The following is a 23,216-nucleotide window of genomic DNA, read 5'->3' on the forward strand; positions in this document are numbered from 1 at the left end:
TAGAAGGGTTTGGGGGCGGGGGGATTCCCAGCTTTACACGTCATTTGAGTTTGGATGGCTGCAGGCTTGTGGCAACAAAAAAAGCAAGCTCCACCAAAAATGAATAACAAGCTACTCAATTTGTAGCCCTGGCTGCTGAATTAATGGCAAATTTCTGTCCAAACTAGAGCTCAGACTAACCAGGAATGCTAACAGCCTGCCACCGTGTGTGTGTGGGCACGTGGAAAGGGCCAACGGGGCAGTGCACAGCTGCACCCTTGGCTCGCGATCCACAGGGGAAGATTCCTCTGACCTTTTCCCTGGAGGAGATCCACCCAGCCATGGTGGATGACCAGTCATCCCGCATCTGCACCCTCCCTGGACACGCTCGCTTTTCACCCTTGGAAATTTTGGCTGTGCTGAAGCTGAGGACTTTGGCTGGCTGACATCGAGCAACCCCAGCAGAAGAGCAGCTGTGACCAGTCACCCGAGCATTTGGAAATCCTGGACTCTCGGTTGCACAAGTGCGGCTGAAGTGCCCTGGCTGAACTGCGCCGATTGTCCCCTTGTGTCCCGGAGCTCCCAGGCGTGCAACCTGCCGAGCTCACCGCGCACACACAGCCTTTATTTCAGGCCAGGAAACCCCAAAACAGAAATAGGGCAACCCCTATCAACACAAGCAGCTTGCTGCCATTTCTCCTTAGCAACACACTGGGTTGTTTGGGGTTTTTTTCTTGTTTTGTTTTGTTGTTGGGTTTGTTGTTTTTTTTTTCCAGCAAACCATTACCCATCTTGCTTGCAACAAGTTGCACACTTTTCCTCGCAGCAGATCCCAAGCCTACTGCTTGGACTCAGCTGTTTCGGACAGCTTGCAGAGGCAGGCCCTGCAGCGTGCCCAGCTGCCAAGGCAAGGGCTTGCAGGTCCTGATTGCTTTGGCCAGGAGCCACGGCTGACGCGCTGGGCTGCCCGCCCCAGGAGATCTCAGCATTTCGTCGGGCAGGAGCAGGCTGGAGGGAGAGTTAGCGTGGAGTTCAGCTCCCGGCTCCTTAGCTGAGTGTTACCAAAGCCTTGCTCAAAGCATGTCTAGATAAAAAATGCTGGGTTCTTCTAGTGAGGTATCTATTCCTCTCCTGAGAGGCTACACCTATGAGGAGTTGTGGTTATGCATTTTCCAGGAGAAGAGAGAGAGGGCAAAGCTGTTTCTCGCCATCCTCTCTCCTTCTGCGCAGGGAGGGTTTCTGCTACCCAGTGTTACCGTGCCTGGGAGGGAGCCTCACTCCATTATCCCGCTGCGGGACAGGGACAGTCTGCAGAGCCCCGTGCTGCCCCAGGGTGCTCTCCTTTCTGCGTGCCTCAGACCAGGGGGACGAAAGGAGAAGCCACGGAGGCCACAGAGAGCACTTTTCACAGCGCAGCTCTGCTGTGCCCTCTGATGCCGATTCACCTCCTCCCCGATGTGCCAGCCAGCCTGAGGCTGGAGGTGCACCTCTGGCCTTGGCATTCCCCTTCGCTTGGGCAGGCGGCTCCTCGCTCCGCGTTCTGGTCACCAGACGTGCTCAGTGGACTCCAGCAAGCAGGCAGGCTCGTAAAAATGAGGCAATGTTATGCCTATCATTGCCACGCTTCTGCCTTTCCAAGGAGCCGGTCTTTTATCTCCCAGCACCACATCTCGCTGCCCTTATGCCTCTGCACAGGCAGAAAAGTCCTCTGGGCTGAGAGAGACTCCAGCAAGGAAGAGGAACTGGCTCATTTGGAAAATATCCTGCGATTCGCTCTGCCAGCCGGTCCTGGAAAAGAGCTCTGCGTGGCTCCCCACTTGCTGAGATGTGGTGAACAAATCTCCAGGGAGCAGCTTGAGAGACGGGCTTTTTCAGTAGACACAGCTCAGGGCGGGGAAGGAGCACGCAGCAGGGACCCGAGATGGGAAGGAAACAGGAAGACCTGTTATTATGCGTTTTACACTCAGAGCAGCAGTCCTCTTCTCTTATTTCCCTTAAAAGAAAGAAAAGGCAAAGATGATTCATGTCCCATTCCCCAGCTCAGCCTTGAAGCAGCGTTAGTGTGACTAAGGTCCTCGCCGCATCATTTCTTTATCCATCTGATGCTGAGAAGGTGGTAGCAGGGCAGGCTGTGATTAACTGGAATTTCTCAATGTCGAAAGTCGTTTGAGAATGGTCCCGGTGATTAATAAAATGACTTGAGGGGCCGTAGGAAAATCTGATCCTATAAATTTTTTTCTGAAGAGCGTGAACCTTTTGAAAGTCCCGTGTGTGAAAGCTTAGAGAACGGCATTTGCATAGAGTGCCTCTGCCAGCAGGGCTGAGCAAAGGTGAAACCCGCCAGGCACGGCAGGGCTGCCGCCCGCCCAGCAAGAAATCCTCCTGAATTTCCACGTAGCTCTGGGTACTGGAGTCCACAGCCTTTTACCTTACTTTATTGCACGTGGCTGGCAGAAGTCTGCTCATTTAGTAGAGCCGAAAGCACCCGAGGGAGGCCTGGTGCACAGGCGATAGCCCAAATCTTGGCTGTCCCAGCAGACATCAAAGTGGGTACATTTCAGCTGGAAGCACCAACTTCTTTAACACTGTAGGCACTGGTTTTACCGGTTCATATTCCTTGTGGCTCCACAGAGGAGGGGACCAGTAGCACAGGCTCTCCGGGCAGCTCTGCAAACACCTATTTAAAAGCAGTCCCTGCCCTGGGGAGCTCACAGCCCAAAGCCGGGGCAGAGATGCTACGGGCCACGAGCCCGGTGCGGGCTGTGACTCCATGTCCTGTGGCAGCATTTTACATCTGCTGGTTTGCGGTGCCCCGAGGTGCGTGTGTAGCCAGCCCGGGCGAGGAGCAGCAGAGCTGCACGAGGCGGCAGGGGCTTTGCCCCAGCCACACACATGGCGAGCAGCAGAGACGGAGCCAGCCCCGGCCCTTGCCAGCATGTGCCACTGTTCTTACCAAAACGTGCTTTTAAGTAGACGTGATTTTTTACTTCTTTTGTTTTCCTAGGTGCTGTTAAGGAGCGGGATGAGCCCTCCTGTGCTGCTGCATAAACCAGCATCTGTACCTCAGTTTTCCCCGCTGGGGACTCACAGCATTCATACTACAAATATTTTGAGAGGCTAATACCACGTTCAGTCAGGCTCACTGCTGTTACTGAAGTTCCTAATTTAAATCGCTGGCTGTTTGCTAGCAAAAACATTTCCTTTCCTCTCCCTCATTCCTTTGGTATTGATCAGCCTGTTCTGTTCTGGCTTCTCACAGGGAGGTTTCCTCCCGGGATGTCTGCAGCCCTGGTTGGCAGAGGCTGGAAGCACACAGCTCTCACGGAGGCCCCTCCTGGGGACTCTCAAAACCATGCCAGCAGCGTATGTGACATGGCACACGAGATCTGTGAGGTGCTGTACAGGGACAGAGGGCCCAACAGGTTGCCGGTTAGCAAAAGGGAGATGCTCTGGGTTTGTGCAGGAGCAAGTCCATTAGGTGTATGATTACAGCTGTGCAAGAAATAAGGTAGCTGTCGGCAGTAAGAAGGAGAGGGACACCGATGTAGCTGCTGCCCTACATCTGAGAAGAATCATCCTATCTGCAGCTTGACACAGCTCATGCCGCATGCACACAGTTCAGATCATTTTCTCTTTCTTCTGTGTTTCTTGTAATGCCAAAGGCAGCCGTGCGTGTCGAGCTCTCACTTTTAAAAGCAGATCTTCACTACATATTTTGATCACGTCTGAGTAGCAGCCAAAAAAAAAAAAAAAGCCCAACGGATGTTGATGGGATAAAGGGACTTACTTCCCAGACAGGAGAGCAGTCAGTCAGTGCACCAAGATCCCTGTCAATCATAAGTCACAACCGCGCAGGTCCCTTACCCCTGTGCTCAGGGACGGCAGAGCTGAGCAGGTTCCCTGCTGAGGCCTCGGTGTCTTGCAGGTATTTGCATTTACCATCACTGCCTCTTTTTTCTCACCACGGCTTCATAAAAAAAGGTAAAATGAAATCCCATGCAGAGCAGCTCAGTCACTCTGCCCCTGCTTGCACTTTCCTTTCTGAAGAGCTCCTGGAGGCTCACTTCAGAGGTGGTGAGCTCCTGCTTGCTCTGGTGGAGGATGAAAGCACATGGTGCCTCTCTGCTTTAACCCTTTAAAGGGTGACATTTGCAGTGCTTGCTCTCATTTTGAAGCTTGCTTTCTTCCGATTGTCATGACTGTTTACATCCAGGGTTGGTGAGTTATGCCCTGAACTCTGGATTTCCACACGCCAGCGGCAGACCGATGATTTAGGTGGGACCTTGCCCTGCATGCTTCACAGATCTCACACATTTTGTCTTTGACTTCCTCCTGTGGTTTGCTGAAGTAGGTCCCCGACAGCTAACGGGGTAGGGCTTGGGGTGCCAGGCGCTAGAGTGCTGCAGGGACAGGGACACCTCCTGCTCTGACCGCGGGCTCTCACCTCAGGAGCACTTGTGCCCGATGGCCGGCCCCAGACAGGGACTGAGCTGCCACCAGGAGCAAACAGCAACTGCTTTGTAGTGTTGCAGCACTGCTCTTTGGGCTAAATGGTGATGAAACATGATAAAAAAGTCTTCCTTATCATTAGAATAATAGAATCATAGAATGGTTTGGGTTGGAAGGGACCTTAAGGATCACCTTGTTCCAACCCCCCTGCCATGGGCAGGGACAACTCCCACTAGACCAGGCAGCTCAAAGCCTCATCCAACTTGGCCTTGAACACCTCCAGGGATAGAGGCACACTTGCCTTTTAGTTCACCCTTAAGAGCCCCATTTGCGATGGGGCCCAGCAGTGCTGCATCCTTCTTCACCTCTGCCCTGGGCCAGGGTGATCTCCAGCCTGGGGCAAAAGCTCCCTGGCAGACATGTGGGAAGGGACACTGAGGGACAGGACCGCTTGTGCTGTGCCAGCACCCTGTGCCACAACAGCATCTTCACTGACATGGCATTCACCTGCGCACCCCAGCTTGGGCGGGACGCTGCTCCCAAATGATTTCTTTTCTATCCTCAGAGACAGGACTCAGATGCTGTGGAGACTGGAGATGAAGATGATATTGCATGTGCCGTTAAGCAAAAATAAGGCTACACGGAACTGTCTTTATCCTGTGCTTACAGGGAATATGGAATTTCTACTGACGGCATTCAGTGGCCCAGCTGTAAACTCAGTGAAGAGGAACGGCTGCAGAGATAACATTTTTCTTAAGGTGATGTTGAGAAGCCATGTGCAGTGGTGTTTCATGACGAACATGCTTACAATGCAAGGGACTTGCCTCCAGGAAGAGGGCACGCCGAGCTGTGGTTGCTTTATTGCTGAATGAAAGCATCTGCGTGGGAAATACCTAACACTCCCTGGGTCATGTGCGTTGGCTTCACGCCTTGGGTTGAATCAGTCTCCAGGCACGGTCCAAGTCATGGGCAAAATGTCTGGCAGAAGGACACTGGTTGGTGTCAGGATCAGCATCAGTTCACCTGGCAGAAGCTGTATGCTTGCCACGCATTGATTTGCAGGCCCAAAACTTTCAGCACAAGAGTGCCCTCAGGATCATTTTTGGAAACATCACCTCCCATGAGCTGAGTTTTCTTCTCCGTCTATTTAAAGCAGCCAAAGATGGAGTCAATGGGTAGAGGGAAGAGGATGTACGCGTGCGGAGGGCGGTGGATGCTGTGACGGTGAAGAGGCAGCCAAGCAGACCTGATGGAAGGCTGCTAGCTGTAAGGCTAACTGAAGGCTTGCCCCTGTGCAAGCCCGAGGAGTTTAATAGCTATTATATAGATGGCAGTTGGATGCAAATTTGGGGGTTGGCTTTTCAGAGGCGACATGGTAAGCCCCAGGTCGGAGGTATGCCCAGCTCACATGACTCAGGAGAAGAACAGGGGAGGAAATTCTGTTATGTTGCAACTGCAAAAGCTTAGGAGAAAAAAAATTTCAGGTGAGTGAGAAAACAAACACATGAAGTTTCCAATGAGTAAGAAAAAGTGAAATAAATTCTTGTTTTCTGAGTCTACAGAAGTAATCTGTTTCAGTTGGGAAGTTCTGAGATGCTTGTAATCATGTGATTTTTTTAAACAATACAGTGTTTCTAACTGAAACAAAGCAGAGCAAAACATTTCCTTTGCAAAATGGAAAAAATTGGCTGTTTTGAATTATTCCACTTGTTCTTAAATTTGAAGCAGAAAATTTGGAGATATTGGCACTCATTGGCTCATGCTTTCTGCACACACAAGCCTTTGTGAGAAATCTCTGTGGTTCTACTTGTGGCATGGAGCTGCTGTGTGCCCTACTGAGATGCTCTTCTCTAATTTTGTGCTGTGCACGGATGCACTTCTCATCTTCTGCCCCTCAGCACAGCTGTTTTTGGGAAGAGGCTTCCCAGAGCACCATGCCTAGGGAGGCTTGGCCTTGACACCGTGTACCTGGAACTGCTCATGGAAGGAAGCCAACTGCCGAGCAACCTACGTGGTTTCCCTTTCATGCTCTGCCCGGACTTCTCTCAAAAAAGGAAATAAAGAGTTATCAGTTCCTTACTCCACAAGTCCCTCAGATAAAGGAGTGGCTCGCAGACGGAAGCGGGTGATCGGAGCACCTTGGGAATCAGCTGTGGGAAGAAGGGAAACTGGCTTTGCGTGCCATCTCCCGGAAGGTGAAGGCAGAAGGCAATCCTGGCCAAAAGTCCCAGCCTTTCCTGGACCTGCTCACCTCCCTTCCCCTGGGACAGAGCCAGAGGGGAGGATGCCATGGGGAAAGCTTAAGCATTTCTGTGTGAAAAGTGCTACTGCTGGGCTGCGAAGGGGATGAGACGACCTCAACAGTGGACCTGGTGAACCTGCTGGACCCGTGTTTGCTGACGGTGCTGTCTCACCTAGCTTTAGCACCCTCGTGGCACCACTGCCATTTTCCCCTCGGCCTTCTTGCCATTTCACAGTTGTTGAACATGCCCTCATGCTGTTTGATTGCTGTTTGCCACAGTGGGGTAGTCCAGCAGCTCGGCACCACGCGTTCCAGCCTCCTGCTGCTGGGATCAGGGCTGCACGGGTGGGAGCACGGAGAGGTCTGGAGCAGATGGACAGACCGACGATGTTGGTTGTTTTACTACAGCTCGGGAAATTTCATAGGCTGTTCGAGAGGAAGGGGAGGTCAAGTGTGCTTGGGGGTGAGTGGGTGGTGTGAATCCCCCTCCTCAGGAGGGTTTTCCCCAAGCCACGCTCGGCAAACCCTGGGGTCAGGAGCCTCCATGCAACTTGGGGGAGGGCAGGTTTGTTTGTTTGCTGGGGCGAAACGTCTCAGAGAAGCTGCTGCCACAAGTCAGATCTCAGTTTTTGGATGAAATCCAGAAACATCAGCCTTGACGCACGCTGGAATGGAAACCCATCCGCTTAGAAAAAAACTGAAAGAAGAGGGTGGTTTTGTTCTGCGTGCTGCACAGGCCGGGCGGCCATCCTCGACGACTCTCCGTCCCTCTCAGCTCAGCGTGGCACGCCGAGCTCAGACGTGCTGCGTCCTTTTCCCACGCAGAGAGGAAAGGCACCATGTGGGTCCTCCCACGCGGCATGAGCGAACGCCACGGGATGGCCTTGGGCACACATCAGTGCTCCTCACACCCACCAGGGCTCCTCGGGGCGGGGGGGGGGTGTAAATCTGCATCTCCCTCGACCCCCCGGGGTGATCCCCACTGCAAACAAGGAGCGCTGCCGAAGCGGAGCAGCAGCCCTCGCACAGATCTTCTGCAGGGCCTTGGGAAACTCCCTCCTCCAAGCTACTGAAATCCAGGGGTAATAATTAACCGAGCTAAGTGTTGCGCTGTAATTGCGGCCCCGTGCCCTTCACTGGGTGCATGTGTGTTAAAAAATATTTGTGTTTTTAAGGCTCTTTCTTGCAGCACTTTGCACACCTTTGCTCATATTTTGCTTTCAGCTGGAGGGGTGTGAGGGATCCTACACTTCCCTTGTAGGATGTGCAGGAAAATGAATCCGAATGCACTGAAACTGAGAATGAGAAAAGGATTTAAATGACAGGGGTGGAGGCGTGTTCCTCCGGAGCAGGGAAGCCCCTGGGGCTGGCGGTGGGCAGGCAAGAGGCCGCACTCCAGCTGCTGGAGAGGCAATGGAGCCCGGTGCTGCCGCTTGTGGCTCCTGTAAAGGGGTAAAACTGCAGAAAGGAGTGAGCGGGGAAAACCCCACCTCTCTTCTGGCAGGGACTGGAAAGTCTTGTTTGGAAAATTGGACAAGGAGACGTTCCTGGGAAAATCTGAGTGCTGGAGCACGGGGAGGGAGGGAGGGCAGTCAAACCTCCAGGGTGTTGGGGGATTTTCTGTTTCAACCCCTCTGGACTTCTTACATTGCGGCATGATAAATGTGTCGGTGTTTAAAGGCAGCCTTTTGGCCCTCATGTTAATGCTTCAGAGCGCTGTCTGAAGGGACGGGGAGGCGAGAGCTGCCAGAGCTGTGACAGGCGCTTGCTGGAGACAAGCTGTGCAGTGGCCGTCCTAGTGGTGCGTGCCGTCTCAGCTGACGGGAGGGGACAGGACTTCCCAGCTCCCTCGCCCCACAGGATCCCGGCAGGGGACAGGACTTCCCAGCTCCCTCACCCCACGGGATCCCGGCAGGGCACAGGACTTCCCAGCTCCCTCGCCCCACAGGATCCCACGCCAGTGCTGGGAGCAGAGCAACACTGGAAAAGCCCTTCCTCCACCCCCCTGAAGTGAGGGCAGGCTTTCGCCCAGGGAGAGGGTCCTCCCTACCATCCCTGCACTCCCTTGTGCAGTTCTTTCTTCTAGGAACAACCAGATGCTTAATTATTTCCACAGCTCAGCTTCTGCAGAAGAATGATCTGTGCTGGAACCCTGCCTGGCCCTCAGTCCACCATCATTGAAGAATTTCTATTAAAATAAGTCACAAATGATACTTTTCCTCCTCCTCGGAGATCACTGTGTCTTTCCTCAGGTTTGATTGATGGTTCCACCTTTTCCTCTCCTCACTCAACCGTTTTGCTCATCCAAATCTGAATTAAAGCTGTGGGGCAAAGCCAGTAGCAGTAGGGCTGCCACTTCGGGGCATAGATTAAGGGTCCTGGTGGCCTCACTGCCTTGTGGTGCATTGAGTCCTGCTGGGACAGGCAGGTTGATGTGTCCACCAGCTGGGTGTGGGGTGCATGGTTGGTAAACACTGTCCATTGGCTCCGTAGTTATAGTGTGTAAAACGCCAAGTAGTCAACAGGGACCCCCTTCCTAATGTCAAAGGGCTGAAGGAGGAGGGGGAGGAGAGCAAGAGTTAAGGCCCCCAGGTTAGGACTGTGGCCCCTCGTGGTGTCCAAGTCCACCGGCAGGCAGCTCCTGGAGCTGCCCATCCCACCTCCTGCCACTGAGGGGGCTGAGACACCCACACCTCTGTGTCAAACAGCCGGCACAGCCCAGACTGGGCGAGAGGAGCACGCTGCACCATACAAGAGCAGCAGAGCGAGCAGACCTGGGGAGGGCTTTGTCTCCGGACTGCAAAGGTCAGGCTGGCGCTGGAGTCAGTGGGAGATACGCAGCCTCTCTGCACGCATCCTGAGGTGCAAAGCTGCCTTTTGCCCTTGCTTTTACACTTTCCAAAGCTGCAGTGGATGCAGGAGAAGGATTCACAATTTACTGTGGGGCAACCAGGGCTTGGGGTCTGCTCTCCACCATTACCGTCCCATTGCATTTTGTCTGTCACCCCCATAAGGTTCTTGAGAAGTCCAGGGCCAATGCTGAGTGAGGTGAAAGGCAGGAGGGCAGGGACTGAAGGTCTCTAGGTTGTGTTCGGGCAAGGGAGGCGTGCAGGGAGCTGGAGTGCGAGGAGGAAGAGGAGGGTGTGGGAGGAAACGGGGAGGTCAGCTCTTTGTGCGCAATATAAGGAAGTATGGGAATATCCCTGCAGGATTATCAAAGAGATTTACAAGAATGGGGAGCGCGGAAAGGCTGGAAACAAAAATGCAGCCTCATGCTGTGCAATGTCATAAGGTGCGAGTGAGTTCATGGTGAGCTGGCATTGCAGGAGAAGAGGGAAGGGGACCTGCTGAAAGGTGGTCACCGTGGAAGGGACAAAAGAGCAGGCAGGGGTGGATATGGGTGCGAGGACAGCAATAGCAGAGGATGGGCATGGCAGGAGCTGGGGAAAGGAATGAGGCTAATGGAGAGAGGGTCAGAGTCAGGAAACTGGAACTTCACAGGACCTTGATCTGCAGCAGTAGGGCTACTCTTGAAGCTTGCTGAGCCACCTAGGGAAGGTGGCGAAGGTGCTGGGGGAGAATTTTGAACCCTGAGCCGGCACAGAGAAGCGTAGTCAGGAGCTGAGGCGAGGAGGAGGACGAGCAGGAGCAAGCTGGCATGCTCTGCTAATAGCAGCCGGGGCAGCTGAATAAGGAAAAAGTGACGCTGGCAGAATAAACGCGTGAGGAGCTCTTGCTCCGAGTCTTACAAATGGGACTGTGCAACACATCTGCCAGAGTGCCAAGAAGGTAGCATGAAGGCAGCTTATCACCAAAACCACTCTCAGAAGATCTTTCTAAAGGCATAAGTGTGGAAAATCCAGAGACAGGGTGGACGTGCAGCAGTTAAGGGCACATTTTGGAAACTGGAGGGGTGCAGGGGGTGACCTACAGCAGACAATCTTGTTATATCATCAAGCGAGCGGGCAAAGATCTGCACTGAATAGCCCCACATTCATGCATTAGCAATGCATGAATACACAACATGCCCCGACCTATTTTGCTAACAAACACAGATTCTCACATTAATCTCTGTCCTACTTGCTTTTCCTGCGGTTCCTCCACGTACGATACTTGGTTACTTTTGCATGACCGGGGGAGGCAAACAGTAGCGTAACCAGCATGCGGTACCTGGGCAATGATTTGTTTAGCTGCAAAACTTCCTTGTACATTAAAGCATTTGCTTAATTTATTAAGTCATTATAGAATTCTTGCAAGATTATAGCAGCAGCTTCCTAAGATACTGTTTGTCTAAATGTTGCAATGGGCGGGAGAGAATGTCCCGCTGCCTCCGAAACTACTCAGCCGACCTGGTACTACTGATAACTGCACTTTCCTTCCTCCCTCTGGCCTTCGAATAAAAAGTATTTGCATTCAGATGGTATCTATTTAAATATTTGCATACCAGGTCCAGCCGTGTACCCGAGCAGTTCCAGAACACTGATATCTATAGCTGGTGAATGCCTCTGCAGGGCCTTGACAGCATTTCCAGCTCCTGTTTTGAATGGCGGGGGGGGGAATGAAATGTAGCTAATGAGAGGAACGTTGGCTTTTCTATTTCTAACCGTGACAGCATCGTGTTTAGTCAAGAAAGGCTGAAAGTCACCTGGGGTTCTTTACTGGTGAAAAACCTGTAGCAGCAGGTGGATGAGCCCCCCGGTCCCCATCCCCAGCTCAGATTCAGCAGTCGTTTGGGGTGCAGGGTGAGGCCCGGAGAAGAAGGGTTTGGCAGATTCTCACCCAGCTCCACGCCTGGAAAACTTTGCAGGTCTGCCATGCTGGCATGGCCCTGTCTGACAGAAGGAAGTTTCAGCGCGTACACCTGGGCTGTGCTCATGCGATGAGAGTGGAAAGGAAATAAAAATGACTCAGGATGACAATTTTATATAATCCTTTCCACAGTGGCCTTTGGCTCCCATGCAAATGAGGAAGCACCCAGGCAGCCGTGCTGCTCTTCCTCATACCAGAGAGCCCTCCTTAGAGCAGGTGGTATGTCAGGAACCCCTGGGGAAGAGCAGGGCAGAAAATGGGAATGGGTGTCCCTGTGCAACCTGGAGCCATGGCCTTCTCCGGCGGCCCGAGCCGGGCTGGGTGCCAGCAGCACAGAAGTCGCCTGGCCAACGCTCTTGGCAGAGCTCGGTCCTGCGTCAGCAGCTCTGGTGCACCCCGTCCCCGTCCAGGGGGTTACGGCACAGAAGGAACGGGGCACGGTCACCCCTCACACAACCCATCCTTTGCGTGGTCACACAACGGGCTAAAATCCGGGGCTAAAATTAGTCCTGCGCTGCGAGACGCTGCCAACAGAAAATCCGGAGCGGGCGAGGATTTGAGCAAAGTGATTCCATCTGCCCGAACGCCGGAGAGAAGCACGCAGGAATAACTGGAGCGGGTTAAAACCACATCCTCCACCGCTGTGAAGGGAACAAGGAGAGCTGTGGCTCCCGCAGCGGGGAAGGCGGGGGGAGGCCCCACGCCTGTATTTCAGGGGTGGAAGGCAGCAGCACGTGTTCCCGGGCGTGCGCTCCCGCTTCCCGCGGAAATCCCCTTTGGAAAATCCAAAGGTGTCCGAGTTCAAACCGGAGCCGGAGCCGGGTGATACATGAGAGGGTGAGCGGGTGCGGGGCTGAGCGGCAAAACTCCAGCCTCCCCCGGCAAGTCCTGGCAAGAGCTGCCGAGTATCGGAGCTGGAAAAAAAAGGTGCCACGAGGGCGGGTGGGTGGGTGCTGCCACTGACGGCCTCAAAACCCCCTTCTCTAGTGCCGTGCTTGGGTGATGGAGGGGGAATCCCAGCCCCCCGACCCGCCAGCCACAACGGGCGCAGGAAACGACACCTACGTCTGCTTCCAAAATTAGCTGCAGCAGAAGGGCTGGGAGCTGCGAGCTGCTCCGATGTCTTACCACTGCTGAGGGGAACCACCAAAACCCCCTGAGCCCGTGACCCCATCGACCTACTAGGTGTTAAATGTTTCTTAAAAAGCAAACCAGGTGGATTCCCATGTCTCTCGGGACAATAAGGTGGGCCATGAACCACTTCACAGACCAGGTAGGGTAATCTGACTTTTTTTAATAAATACATATCTCACATGTACCAAAATAATTATAAACAAAAAATGTACAGTATTTACACAATATACAATTGCTAAAACGTGTAGCAATTATGACACACATGGTGTGAAACACACAGTTTCCAATGCCCACAGTTAACATTATTGCTACTTTCTCCTAACAGCCAGGAGGTGACCGGTCCCTTGGTTTGACGACTCCGCCGGAGACGCCCCATCGAGAGCAGCTGAGGTCGGTCAGTAAGGCCAGGGAGCGCCCAATGCAAATTCACACACAGCCTCCGAGACGATGGGGTCTTGGTAAGAGCCTGCCTTGCCACGAGAGGACACGCGCTCCTCCTGGGACTTAACGCCACGAGATAGCTCTCTGTAACTAGCAGGCTGGATACGTAGCCTGCTACCTTCGTAGGGTTGAGAAGATGGGCTACGTGGCTCTTTATCGGGTGGTGTGAATAATCACAGATCTCTATTGATGTTACACATCCCACTCCTGTACTTAAACACCTGGAACCATCCTGTTACAATTACATGCTCCTTGCTGGGCAGTGTAGTATTTCCCTCCTGGTTTTTCCCTCCGCATTGCGACTTTCTTTTTAATGAAGGAAGTCAGTCCTTTTTCTGTACATATATACACAGTCACTTCTTTTCACAGAAAGCTCTGCTTTAAAATGACAGCTGTCGTCCTCCAATAAGGCAGTCATCATATATAAGCTGGAAGAAAAAAACAAAAGGCTGTTAATGCAAAACTCTTACTGGGATTATTGTATCCACTCTGGGATAACTGCCAAATTCTGCATGCCCCGACTTCGGCAGCGTATAAAATTTCTACACTGAAATGGTTACGTTTGCCATTTCGCAGCACTGAGCATGTTACAAAAACAAATGCTGGGGAGGAGAAAACCACCCATTAACTTGAATTTTATCTCACGAGGTTCTGTAGGTGTCAGCAACAGAACTCGCGTTGCGTGAAGTTAACCTCCGCTCCCTTGTGCAATTTTTTTACATTTTATTCTTAAATGTAATCTATTTATATGCTTGCCCCAACTGCCATCTTGCTGATGGCTGGCAGCGTAACCTCGCTTTATGGGTTATTTATACCCATCTGTTATATAGGTAAGAGGCCACTGGAGCATGGCATCAGAGCGGTGCCAACCGAAAAAAACTACAAAGGGCAGGATTTTCCCTTTCTCTTGAAAAGGTGCAAATAGCTACTTACTTCATCCTCTGTGAATTCAGGCTCCGATTCGCTGCTCTCCTCGTCCTCACTTTCTGGCAACATCTGCAGGTCGGCTGTGGTCAGCTGCTTCAGCTGGTCCTGTATGCTGGAGTTGTCTCTTCCCCACGTGAGCTGGTAGGGGGAGTAGCCCTGGTAGGTCACTTTGTTCACGTCCGCCCCGTGTTTCACCAGAAGCGACACCAGGTCTGAATTCTGCAGGTCGACAGCCAAATGTAGTGCCGTTCTGCCATTGCACGGCTCCTGCGTGAAAATAAGACAAGGTTTGGCATGTTAGGAGAGCCAGAGACAGTGCCAGACCTGTTGATTCTTATGGCTACGCAGCCCTGCTCCGTTAAATTCACGGTATAGATTACATACCTGAGCATTTACGTCTGCTCCCAAGGACAGCAAGTACTCGACAATAGCCAGGTATCCTTGAATAGATGCCAAATGGAGACACGTATGTCCTGCAAAACACAAATGAAGGGAAAATCTGAGTAAGTCTAACCTACTATTCAGTTAAAGTCAAGATGACAGGACAGTCTGCAATTTATCCACGGCAAAAGGGTGTTTTCCAAAAAAGCTTTCCAGTAAGTATGAATAACAGGGTTGGATTTTGGAAAGACTTATTAGAGGCTTTATTCTGTTTGACTGCAACTTATTTTAACCCAAAAAAAAAAGGAGCACTGCAAAAGTGCACTAAAAATGCAAAATTCAAAGCCATGAGAGCCAGTCATCAACAGTAAGGAGTCCTACAAGACAGTGACACTTTAAAGAAGTCGGACACTGCTGTGTGCTTTGGACTCCTCAGCTCTCAAAGGGGCATAACGATCCTTCTCCACCTATCCAGAGATCTTTGAGCAATACGGGACAACAGCTCTACCCTTGGTACAGCACACCGACACGGATGTACAGCAGCGTGTCCGTACCATTGTAGTTGGTGGCCTGCAGGACAGCGAGGAGGTGGTGCGGCTGGCAGTGCTGCGTGAGGACGCTGACGCTCCTGAGGGAGCCCTGCTGGCAGGCAATGTGCAGGGGGGTGTTCCCTCGGAAGTCCCTGATTTCCAGGTCACATCCGGCCTTCAGAAGATGCTCGGCAATTTCAGGCTGATCAGTGATCACTGCCAGGTGAAGAGGAGTCTGCGGGCAGAAAAGAAAAGGCAAACCTGTGAGTTACAAACTTGGCAGCAATGTCTGGACAAACAGACCCCCTGACCGCTTGGTGATTTGTGCCCCCCAGTTAAAAACACCCCCCAGAAACTCAGTTCTTTACGCTTCCCGACATATTGCATTGTTGCCCTTTAGTCTGGAAGTGATGCACTCAGGGCTCTCCGGATACTGAACAGACAATCCATATGAAGGGTATCATTAGCATCCCAATAAAGAGGGATGCAACCCATTGCATCATATTTGAAAAATGCGGGCGTTAAATGGCACTCTCAGAGGAGAGGAAGCGTTGTACTAACGCTGGGGACTTCCCTGAATGTAGGCTTTGATTTACTATCCACCAATTAAAAGAAAATTTTAAAAGGACTTTTGGGGAGGGAATTTCCCAGAGGGCTTTTGTGGGGGTGGGGGGGTACAATCCGGATTTGGGTCTGTGGAGGTGAAAGTACCTGGCTGAGGTTGTTCTGGAAGTTCAGGAAAGCACGGTCCCCGGCCGTCTGCCGGATCACCTCCAGGCTCAGAGCTTTTTCCTCGTGAATAATCGCCAAGTGGAGAAAACTGCAGGGGAAAAAATAAAATGAAAATTAATTAAACGACCCACGCTAAAAGCCCCCTAAACGCCACGTTAAACACCCCCAGACCCCCGGGGGGGTCCGAGGGCAGGGTGATGGGCGGGTGTCGCAAGCCGGGGCTTTCGGCGTCCGGGGCTTTCCGCCGCCGCGGAGCCGCCCGGCCCTGGCGCCCCTCCAGGGACTTTCCGCCCTCCCCGCCCCGCCGCGGCCCAGCCCGGCGCCTCCCCGCCGGCAGCACATCCTGTCCCCGTCCTCACCCTGCCGCGTCCCCCCCGACCCGCGTCCCTATCCCAGTTCCCCCCCCTCCACCTCGATCCCCCCCCCCCGACTTACGTGTCTCCGTCCTCCGTCAGCTGCTGCGCCCAGGCGGGCGGTTCGCGGGGCTGCAGGCGTATGTCCTCCAGCTCCTTCACCAGCTGCCGGTACTCCTCTTCCTTCATGGAGTCCAAGCCGCTGTCGTGGCGGTCGTCGAGCGGGAACCCGCCCTGACGCTCTTTCTTCGCTTGCTCGTAGCCCTCCATCACCGGCGGCTCGACGGGGCGGCGGGCGCTGATCATGGCGGCGGGGCTCCGGCTTGGCGGCGAGTGAGCGGCGGCGGCGGCGGCGCTGGGCATATACACCCCGGCGAGGGGGATTTCTGCGGGGGAGGAGCCGCCGAGGACGGGAATTTCCAGCCACTCAAAGCCCGACCGACGGGTCTGGTCCTGCTCGGCGCCGCGGGCGATGGCAGGGAGGGCGGATCGCAGCGGGCCGGCCCCTTCCCTCCCCTCCGCCGCCCCGGGAGGGGAGGGAAGAGGTCGGCCCGGGAGGGGACTTGGCGTTTTTCCACGTCGAGGGGGAAGTACTCGCCTCCCCGGCGTCCCCGTCGGTACTTCCCTGCAGCGCCCCGGGCTGCTGCCCCTTGCCGGCTTTCCCGGGGGGCTTTCCCTGCCTTGTCCGGTCATGGGGCTCCCGGTGCCCCCTCCCCGGCAGGGCAGCGGGTGTGCGCACCGCTGCGGGGGTCCTTGCACACTGCAGGGTCCCCTTGCACACCACGGGGCTCTTTGCACCAGGGTCCCCTTGCACGCTGCAGGGGTCCTGGCGCGTTGGGGACCACCTGCACTGCTGGCCTTGATTGCACCCCACATCCCCTCCTGACTTTCCTGCCAGCTTGCTGTTCCGTACGAGGAGCTGTGGGATGTCTCAGGCCAGAAGGCCAGTCTGTAAGCATACAAAGTGGTGGTCATCACACTCGGAGGAGCCCCACCACCCATGAGGTGCAGCGTATCACCACAGCTCTCCTCCATCGCCCTCATCTGCAGCAGATCCCTGACCCTGTGAGGATCATTTCGAGGGCTGGTGAGAGGGACTCCCTTTTGGAGTCGTTAACCAGCGCTCGTTTGATAGCAGGGACAGAATTTGTAGCTAGTCCAGGGTACGAGGTCATGCTGAAAGTTCAGGGAACCAAACACCACCCGAGCGATGCTGAGGCTGCATCAGCATGCTGCATGTCTTCCCTGCTATTGCTTTGGCGGGAATTGCTATTATTTTGGCGGGGAAAATGGCTTTTTGGAGAGATTCAGGTTAGTATTGCACATGACTGGTGTTATGGTGTCACGACGCCTGCAGGTGTGCAGGTGCTGCCTCGGCGTTCAGAGGATTTCCCTTCTCTGCTGTGCATAAGTTTTCACTCTGTTTTCAGTGCAGTGGGACCAGGAATGAACAGGAGAATTCTACGCCACTCCTGTACACACAATTTCTGTTCCAGGACTAAACAGGCCTCTTTCAGAAAGTACATACAGGTAACAAACGTTTTTAAAGAAGAAATGACATTTTCTGCCTCTATTCTTACTTCCTCTGGCCATTCCTAATGATTCTTCTCTGCTCCTCTTTACTGCTGTCGTGGCATCCATGGGTAGTGACAACTGGATAAATGCAGGCTCCCACATGGATAAAAGGCATCGTCTGCTGACAGCACTGAATTTTTCCCTGGTGAATTTTTGCTTCTACTTCTCAGATGTGGGGGATTCCCATGAAGAATTTTTCTTCTCTTGCAACTATTGCCGGCCTCGCTGAGTAACAGTGTCTGCGCTTTTTTCCTTTTGTCATTTTCCCATTGGATGGCATCCCTTTGAACAAGAAAAATCCAAAGATGAAAGGGGGAGCCAGAGGAGAGGGCGAACGCCTGACTTTCCGTGAGCAGATGTTCCTGATTTTCAGCCCAGCTGGCCCATTCCTGGGCTTTTTTTCGTTATTCATCACTTGGCCTGGGACAACCCGCTGGTGCTTTTGGGCAGGTTTAGAAAAAAGCCATACAACTCTTTTCTTTTATAGGTTAAGGGTTATGAAAGTGTTGCGAGCTTCTTGAAACAGTTTCCCCTTTTTAATGTAAATCGCCAGGGGAAATTTAATTAACAAATGAATCTCCTCCTACCCGCTTCCCTGCAAAAAAGGGAGGCTGGGAGTTAGAAAGCAAGCTCCTGCTCTGACTGGCAGGGGAATCAAGCCCGGCCACGGCTGCCTCGGGTTGGGGTTTTGCTAGAACCACGCAGAAATTAAACTTTAAAACTCCCCGTCCCCACTGCGATGTCTGGAAACCAGATTCAGCAAAGTGAGTTCTTTGCCTCCTTCTATAAGCGACCTCCAGCTGCTCTCGCAGGCAAACGCGGGGCTATTTTTAGCAAGCATTTGCCAGCAGAAACCTCTTTTCGGAGGCATGCGAGGTGCTTTTATTTTGTGTGCTGCGTTTTAACCCGGCAGTACTGCAGCCAGTTAGTTGTAGGTGGCGGAAAGGAGATGGAAAATATTTTCTGGATGGAAAGTGGCGCCGAGGCCAACCCCAGCCCACTTCCTGCCCCAGGGAGATGCTGCCGCTCCGCAGCCCGGCCCGGGGTGTCGGCGGGCGGGGGGTGGCCCAGACATGGACCAGCACCCCTGGGTATTAGGCAGCCAAAAAGCACGGATAGAGAAGGGATTCTGCCCTAAACCCTGATGTACATGTGAAGTAGCAGGGGCGGGATGCAGTAAAGATGCAGGGGCAAGCGCAACCCTCGTTAAAATTAAAACAAATAAAGCTGCTGTCTTCTCTGTAACCCCTCACAGCTCATCGTACAATGTTTGCCTAGAGGGACGGCATATGGAAGATAGTATAAAGCAAAGGTTTTGAAGCAGGAGTGAAGGTCATTGGTGCTGCTTTTGTGCTACTGAGGTACTTTTTGTGCTACTGTCTTTGGCTTTTTGGTTTTTTTTTTTGAAAGTTAACACATTTTAGCAGTTCTTCTATACAATTTTCTACACGGTCCACAAGAGAAAAAAAAGTAGAAAGAAACAAACTCAGCTTTTGGATATGAGGTTTTTGGATATAGGGTGGAGCCTGTCACACCTCTGATTTCCTAGGTGGCCTCTCACCCAGGTGTTGCAGCTCTGGGAGGCTCAGACGTGACCCCCAGGGACGGAGAGCGGGGACAGGGGTTAGCCCTGCTGAAACAGGAGCAAAGCTTTATGAACGCTGCAGTCATTTGCGCCAAACTAAACCCTCTTTGTCCTCTTGTGCCTTCTGGTTTAATACCTCTGCTGTGTCTGTATTAATTTCACAGGAGCATGTTTTTTTGCTCATCGGCTTGAGAGGAGATTAAGGTTCTCTGCAGTTTGGCATTTGGGACTATGTTAGTAGCCTCCGTTGCCTGGTCCAGCGGGCACTGCAGGACCAAGGGACTGCCGAAAAGTCACTATAACAATGTAAAAGGCCACAAGAGGTGGTTTTGCACCTGATACCTAAGGGCTAGATTTTGCAAAAGCCTCCTCCGCTCTGGGTGCCCTGAGCACTCAGTCGGCGGGGCAGCGGGGCTGCGGGGACGAGATGTTTGTTTTTATTCTACCTTGCAGAAAGCAGCTGGCAGGGCGCGGAGAAGCAGCCTTGCGTGCCTGAATGCTGCAAAGGGGCAGTAGGGTTTTAATCAGTTTTTAAAGTACATGAAAGATTCTCGTGCTGCTTCCTCCAGCAAACACATTAAACTGTAATTTCCTGATTGCCACACTAATCATGAGAACCGTCTAGTGCTGTCGCTGTGGTGCTGTTGATTTACCAGAGTTGGTCCCTCAACTTCATCCTTTTGTGATTGCTGCTGGAGATACCTATTAACCGTTTCCTCCCATTTAATTTCCAGGGCTATGCACGGCTTGCAGTAAACGTACCGGGAAAGGTGGTTCACAACATCCAGCAGGATCTTGGCCCAGGCAGTTGAAACCAAAAGCAAAGCAAAGCAAATTGGTGCAGTAAAGCTGCTGTCTACATGTGTACGCACACGTGCAGACACTCCTTTGGAATAGGACTCCGGTTTATTGCTCCAAAAGTCTACGGACATTGAAAGTGCGATGGAAGCCAGGGAACACTTAACATTATCATTCTGATAACATTTTGCAATTAAAATCCACACATCTCAGGCTCCCACTTACAGCTGCTATAGAGATAAGAACCAGGCAGCTCCAAACAATTAGTCCAGTGGTAAACAAGGAAAACATATTTCCCTCCTGCTTTATAATAATAATATGACTATAATTTGAAAGCTTTAAAAAAAATGGCCAAATGAGAAGAAGGAAAGTTAAGCAAAGTCCATTTTTGTCAGCTGGGATGAGGGCTGATGGTGGTGATACACGTGCCACGTGGCCTGAATCCCTACCTCCTCAGACTTTTTCATCGGAGGCTATTATGGGACAGCCAGATGCTCCAAAAAGCAGTATGGTGGATGCAGTAGGAAGCATTTCTCCGCCTTATTTGAGCTGATACAATATCCAAGCAAACAGTGCGGGGAATAATTTTTGGCACATAAAGCCAAAGTCCAAATTAAGGCGTTTAAAATCCTACCCATGTCCCACAGATATAGAAATGGAGTTAACTAGGGTGTCCCGGCCGGAGTCTAATGGTCCCAGACTTCTGGCTGGCTACACTAGTCTCTGCTTTTATTTTTAGACTGCAGCTTATTTTTGGCATCTCTTAAAGTGATGTATTGCGTCCCTGGAAAGATCTGCATTTCTCTGTGTGAACTGTGGGCTGTTTATATATCAATTCATTGCATTTCTGGGGATCCTTAGGGATGAGATATACCGTATCCATTTAAACTGCTTTTATTGTTATGCCTTAAGGGTAAATACAGGGCAAGTCATTTGAAAGTGCCTACCACTTGGAAGACAAGTTTTCCCTGGTGTTATTCCCATTTCTCAGGTGGAAGTTTTGTTAAAGCGCGTTGCTTGCGAAGCTCGAAGCTGATGCTCGCTGCCTGATGCAGCAGAGCTTGCTGCCACATGTGTTTCATTTAGGAAAGAAGAGACTCGGGCTGGGGGAAGAGAAGAGCAGCAGAGCCAGGCTTCTTGAGCTTGCTGGACAACTTTCCCTTCAGCAATACGAGTAACGTTGCTCCCCACCGGTCCAGGCCCCTCTGTGGTTGCAGACAGAGTGGAAGCACCTGACAGGGAAAATATGAACCGGGAGCGCGCTAATGATTAAAAAGGGACTTTCCCCCTGCAAGCAACTGTGACATTTGGTAATGTTACCGTCTCTAGTTCTTCCCAGCAAGGAGGAGCCTTGCAAATGTGGAGAGAGCGGCATGGTGGGACCGTGCAGAAAACCGACCCGGTGAGAATTCGGGAGGGAGAGCTCTGCCTGGCAGAGGCCGAGCGTGGGCAGCCAGCGGGGCCGTGCCGAGGAGGGAGCTGCTTTCCTTTCTGTTCGCATTATGCATCCAGAAGCTCGAAGCTGGATCTGGACACAAATTTCCCAGTGGTACTGGGTGATATTTTGAGCAAACCAAAGACCTGAACTGAGTTAACGCTGGGTTGTCCGAGCGGGAGGCTGCGCAGGGGCAGTGAGAGCACACCGTTTGCTCTGAGCCTCCTCGCGCTCCTGTGCAACCCTTCTCCCTACAGCTGGTGGGTGCAAGTCATCGTGGACAGACACAAAAAGCCAGTACGCTGCTTCTCTGTGAGCAGTGGGAGCTCGCCGCAGCAGACAGACACACGGCGAGCCTTAATTAGAAGCTGAACTGCGTGGGGGCCCAGGGATTTCCCTGGGGACGGATGTGGCAAACGCAGGGGCTAATGCAGCGAGTGCTGTAGCTGTGTGTCTGAGCTAGCAGGGGAGCTGCCAGGGGAGGAAGCAGGAAATACTAGACAATACCAAGAGCATAACCCTGAGAGAAAAAAAAAAAAAGAAGAAAAAAAGCCAACGGAAGATGAACTTCTGGCTGGATGCTTCCTGAAAAAGCCCTGGGACTGCCAGGCGAGGGTCTGTCTGGAGGTCGGTTCCTCCTGTGCGCACCCTCTTTGGAGGAGGGCAGGCTCTCTGCTCCCTGCTCCTTCTCCCGGTCAAAGTCCTTTGGAGCCCCAAAGCCCAGCAGACCACACGGCTCTGGGAGGGGTAACCCCGATCGATCACCAACAAATTGCCTGTGGCTGACGATGGGTGTCAGCAGCAGCTGCTGCCGAGAAGGTGCTAAGGGGGGGCTCAGCTTTAAGTGCAGAACACTCCAGGGCTCTGCTCCCCAAGTTCCTAAGGCTTTAACCTCATTGTTTTCTGGAGTGGTTGAGGGCTGTGCTCGGAGCTGGAGCGTTGGCTGTGCCAGCAGGGAGCGCACGCAGCATTGCCAAGGACTGGATGTGCTTTTGGTGCCATGTCCTGGTCCAGCCCATCCATCCTCTACCCATACCGATGGCTGTTGACGAGAGCGGGGCTGCAGTGCCTGGGGTAGTGCAGTTGTTCTTTGGAGGAGAGCAAGCTGGGAGGAGAGCTCCAAGGGACAGCAAAGATTTAGGCTGCATTGACAGGACTGCTAGGTGAGCTCTGGTTTACAGGCTGAGAGAGGCTAAATGCAGGCTCAGGGGGGTTAAATGCAGATTCTTCCAAACTCCAAACACCCCGTGCTCTGCATGCTCCGGGTATTCCTGCACTGCCAGGATGCAGGCTCTCCAGACCGGGTTATAATAGAATCCTCATTTCCTCCCAGAGCTCTTGCTCTCTCATATTCCTGTTTATTTTTGTGCAGCCAACTGCTTACTCCGAGCACGACTGCTCCTGGGGCAGGTGATGGCTGGCAGCCAGTTTGGGGCCACCACCACTTACGGGCGCCAGGGGACAAGCAGTGCCGCCCTGTGGGGCTGCTTCACCTCTGCCGCCCGGGTTGGAGGGTCACTGATCCTGCCGGTCCTGTGGTACCTGAGCTGCACGTAGTAAAGGGGAACTGGAAGCAACAGCACGTCTTTCAGAGGATGCCGGGGCTGGTGATTCATTGCTGGAGCCGTGTTGGGGAGGAAGGGGGAGCAGATGGAGACGGACGCAGATCTTCCAGCCTGGGGAAGGTTTAAATTTATCACTCTCCAAGACTGTATCCATTCCTGGGATGATTTCCCATTTAGTGTATGCCTTTTAGGGCTCTGATTTCTTCAGATTTCGTGGGTGTTGTTTACTAACTCATGGCTGTGGTGTTTCCCAGACAGAAATACCTCTCCGGGATAAGCTC

The 23,216-nt window shown here is 52.7% G+C and overlaps 1 protein-coding gene across 1 annotated transcript; it reads right to left on the reverse strand.

Moving 5' to 3' along the window:
* Positions 1 to 12,753: 12,753 nt before the first annotated feature.
* On the reverse strand, positions 12,754 to 17,084 carry NFKBIA (NFKB inhibitor alpha). Its single transcript, XM_074585163.1, has 6 exons — positions 16,060 to 17,084; positions 15,604 to 15,712; positions 14,917 to 15,127; positions 14,366 to 14,454; positions 13,988 to 14,248; positions 12,754 to 13,482 (listed from the first exon to the last, which is right to left on the reverse strand). Exons 1-6 carry the CDS (start codon positions 17,019 to 17,021, stop codon positions 13,435 to 13,437), a joined length of 1,680 nt encoding a protein of 559 aa, XP_074441264.1. The 5' UTR covers positions 17,022 to 17,084; the 3' UTR covers positions 12,754 to 13,434.
* Positions 17,085 to 23,216: the final 6,132 nt, after the last annotated feature.

This window comes from Larus michahellis, chromosome 4 (assembly GCF_964199755.1).
Source record: "Larus michahellis chromosome 4, bLarMic1.1, whole genome shotgun sequence".
Lineage (NCBI taxonomy): Eukaryota > Metazoa > Chordata > Aves > Charadriiformes > Laridae > Larus > Larus michahellis.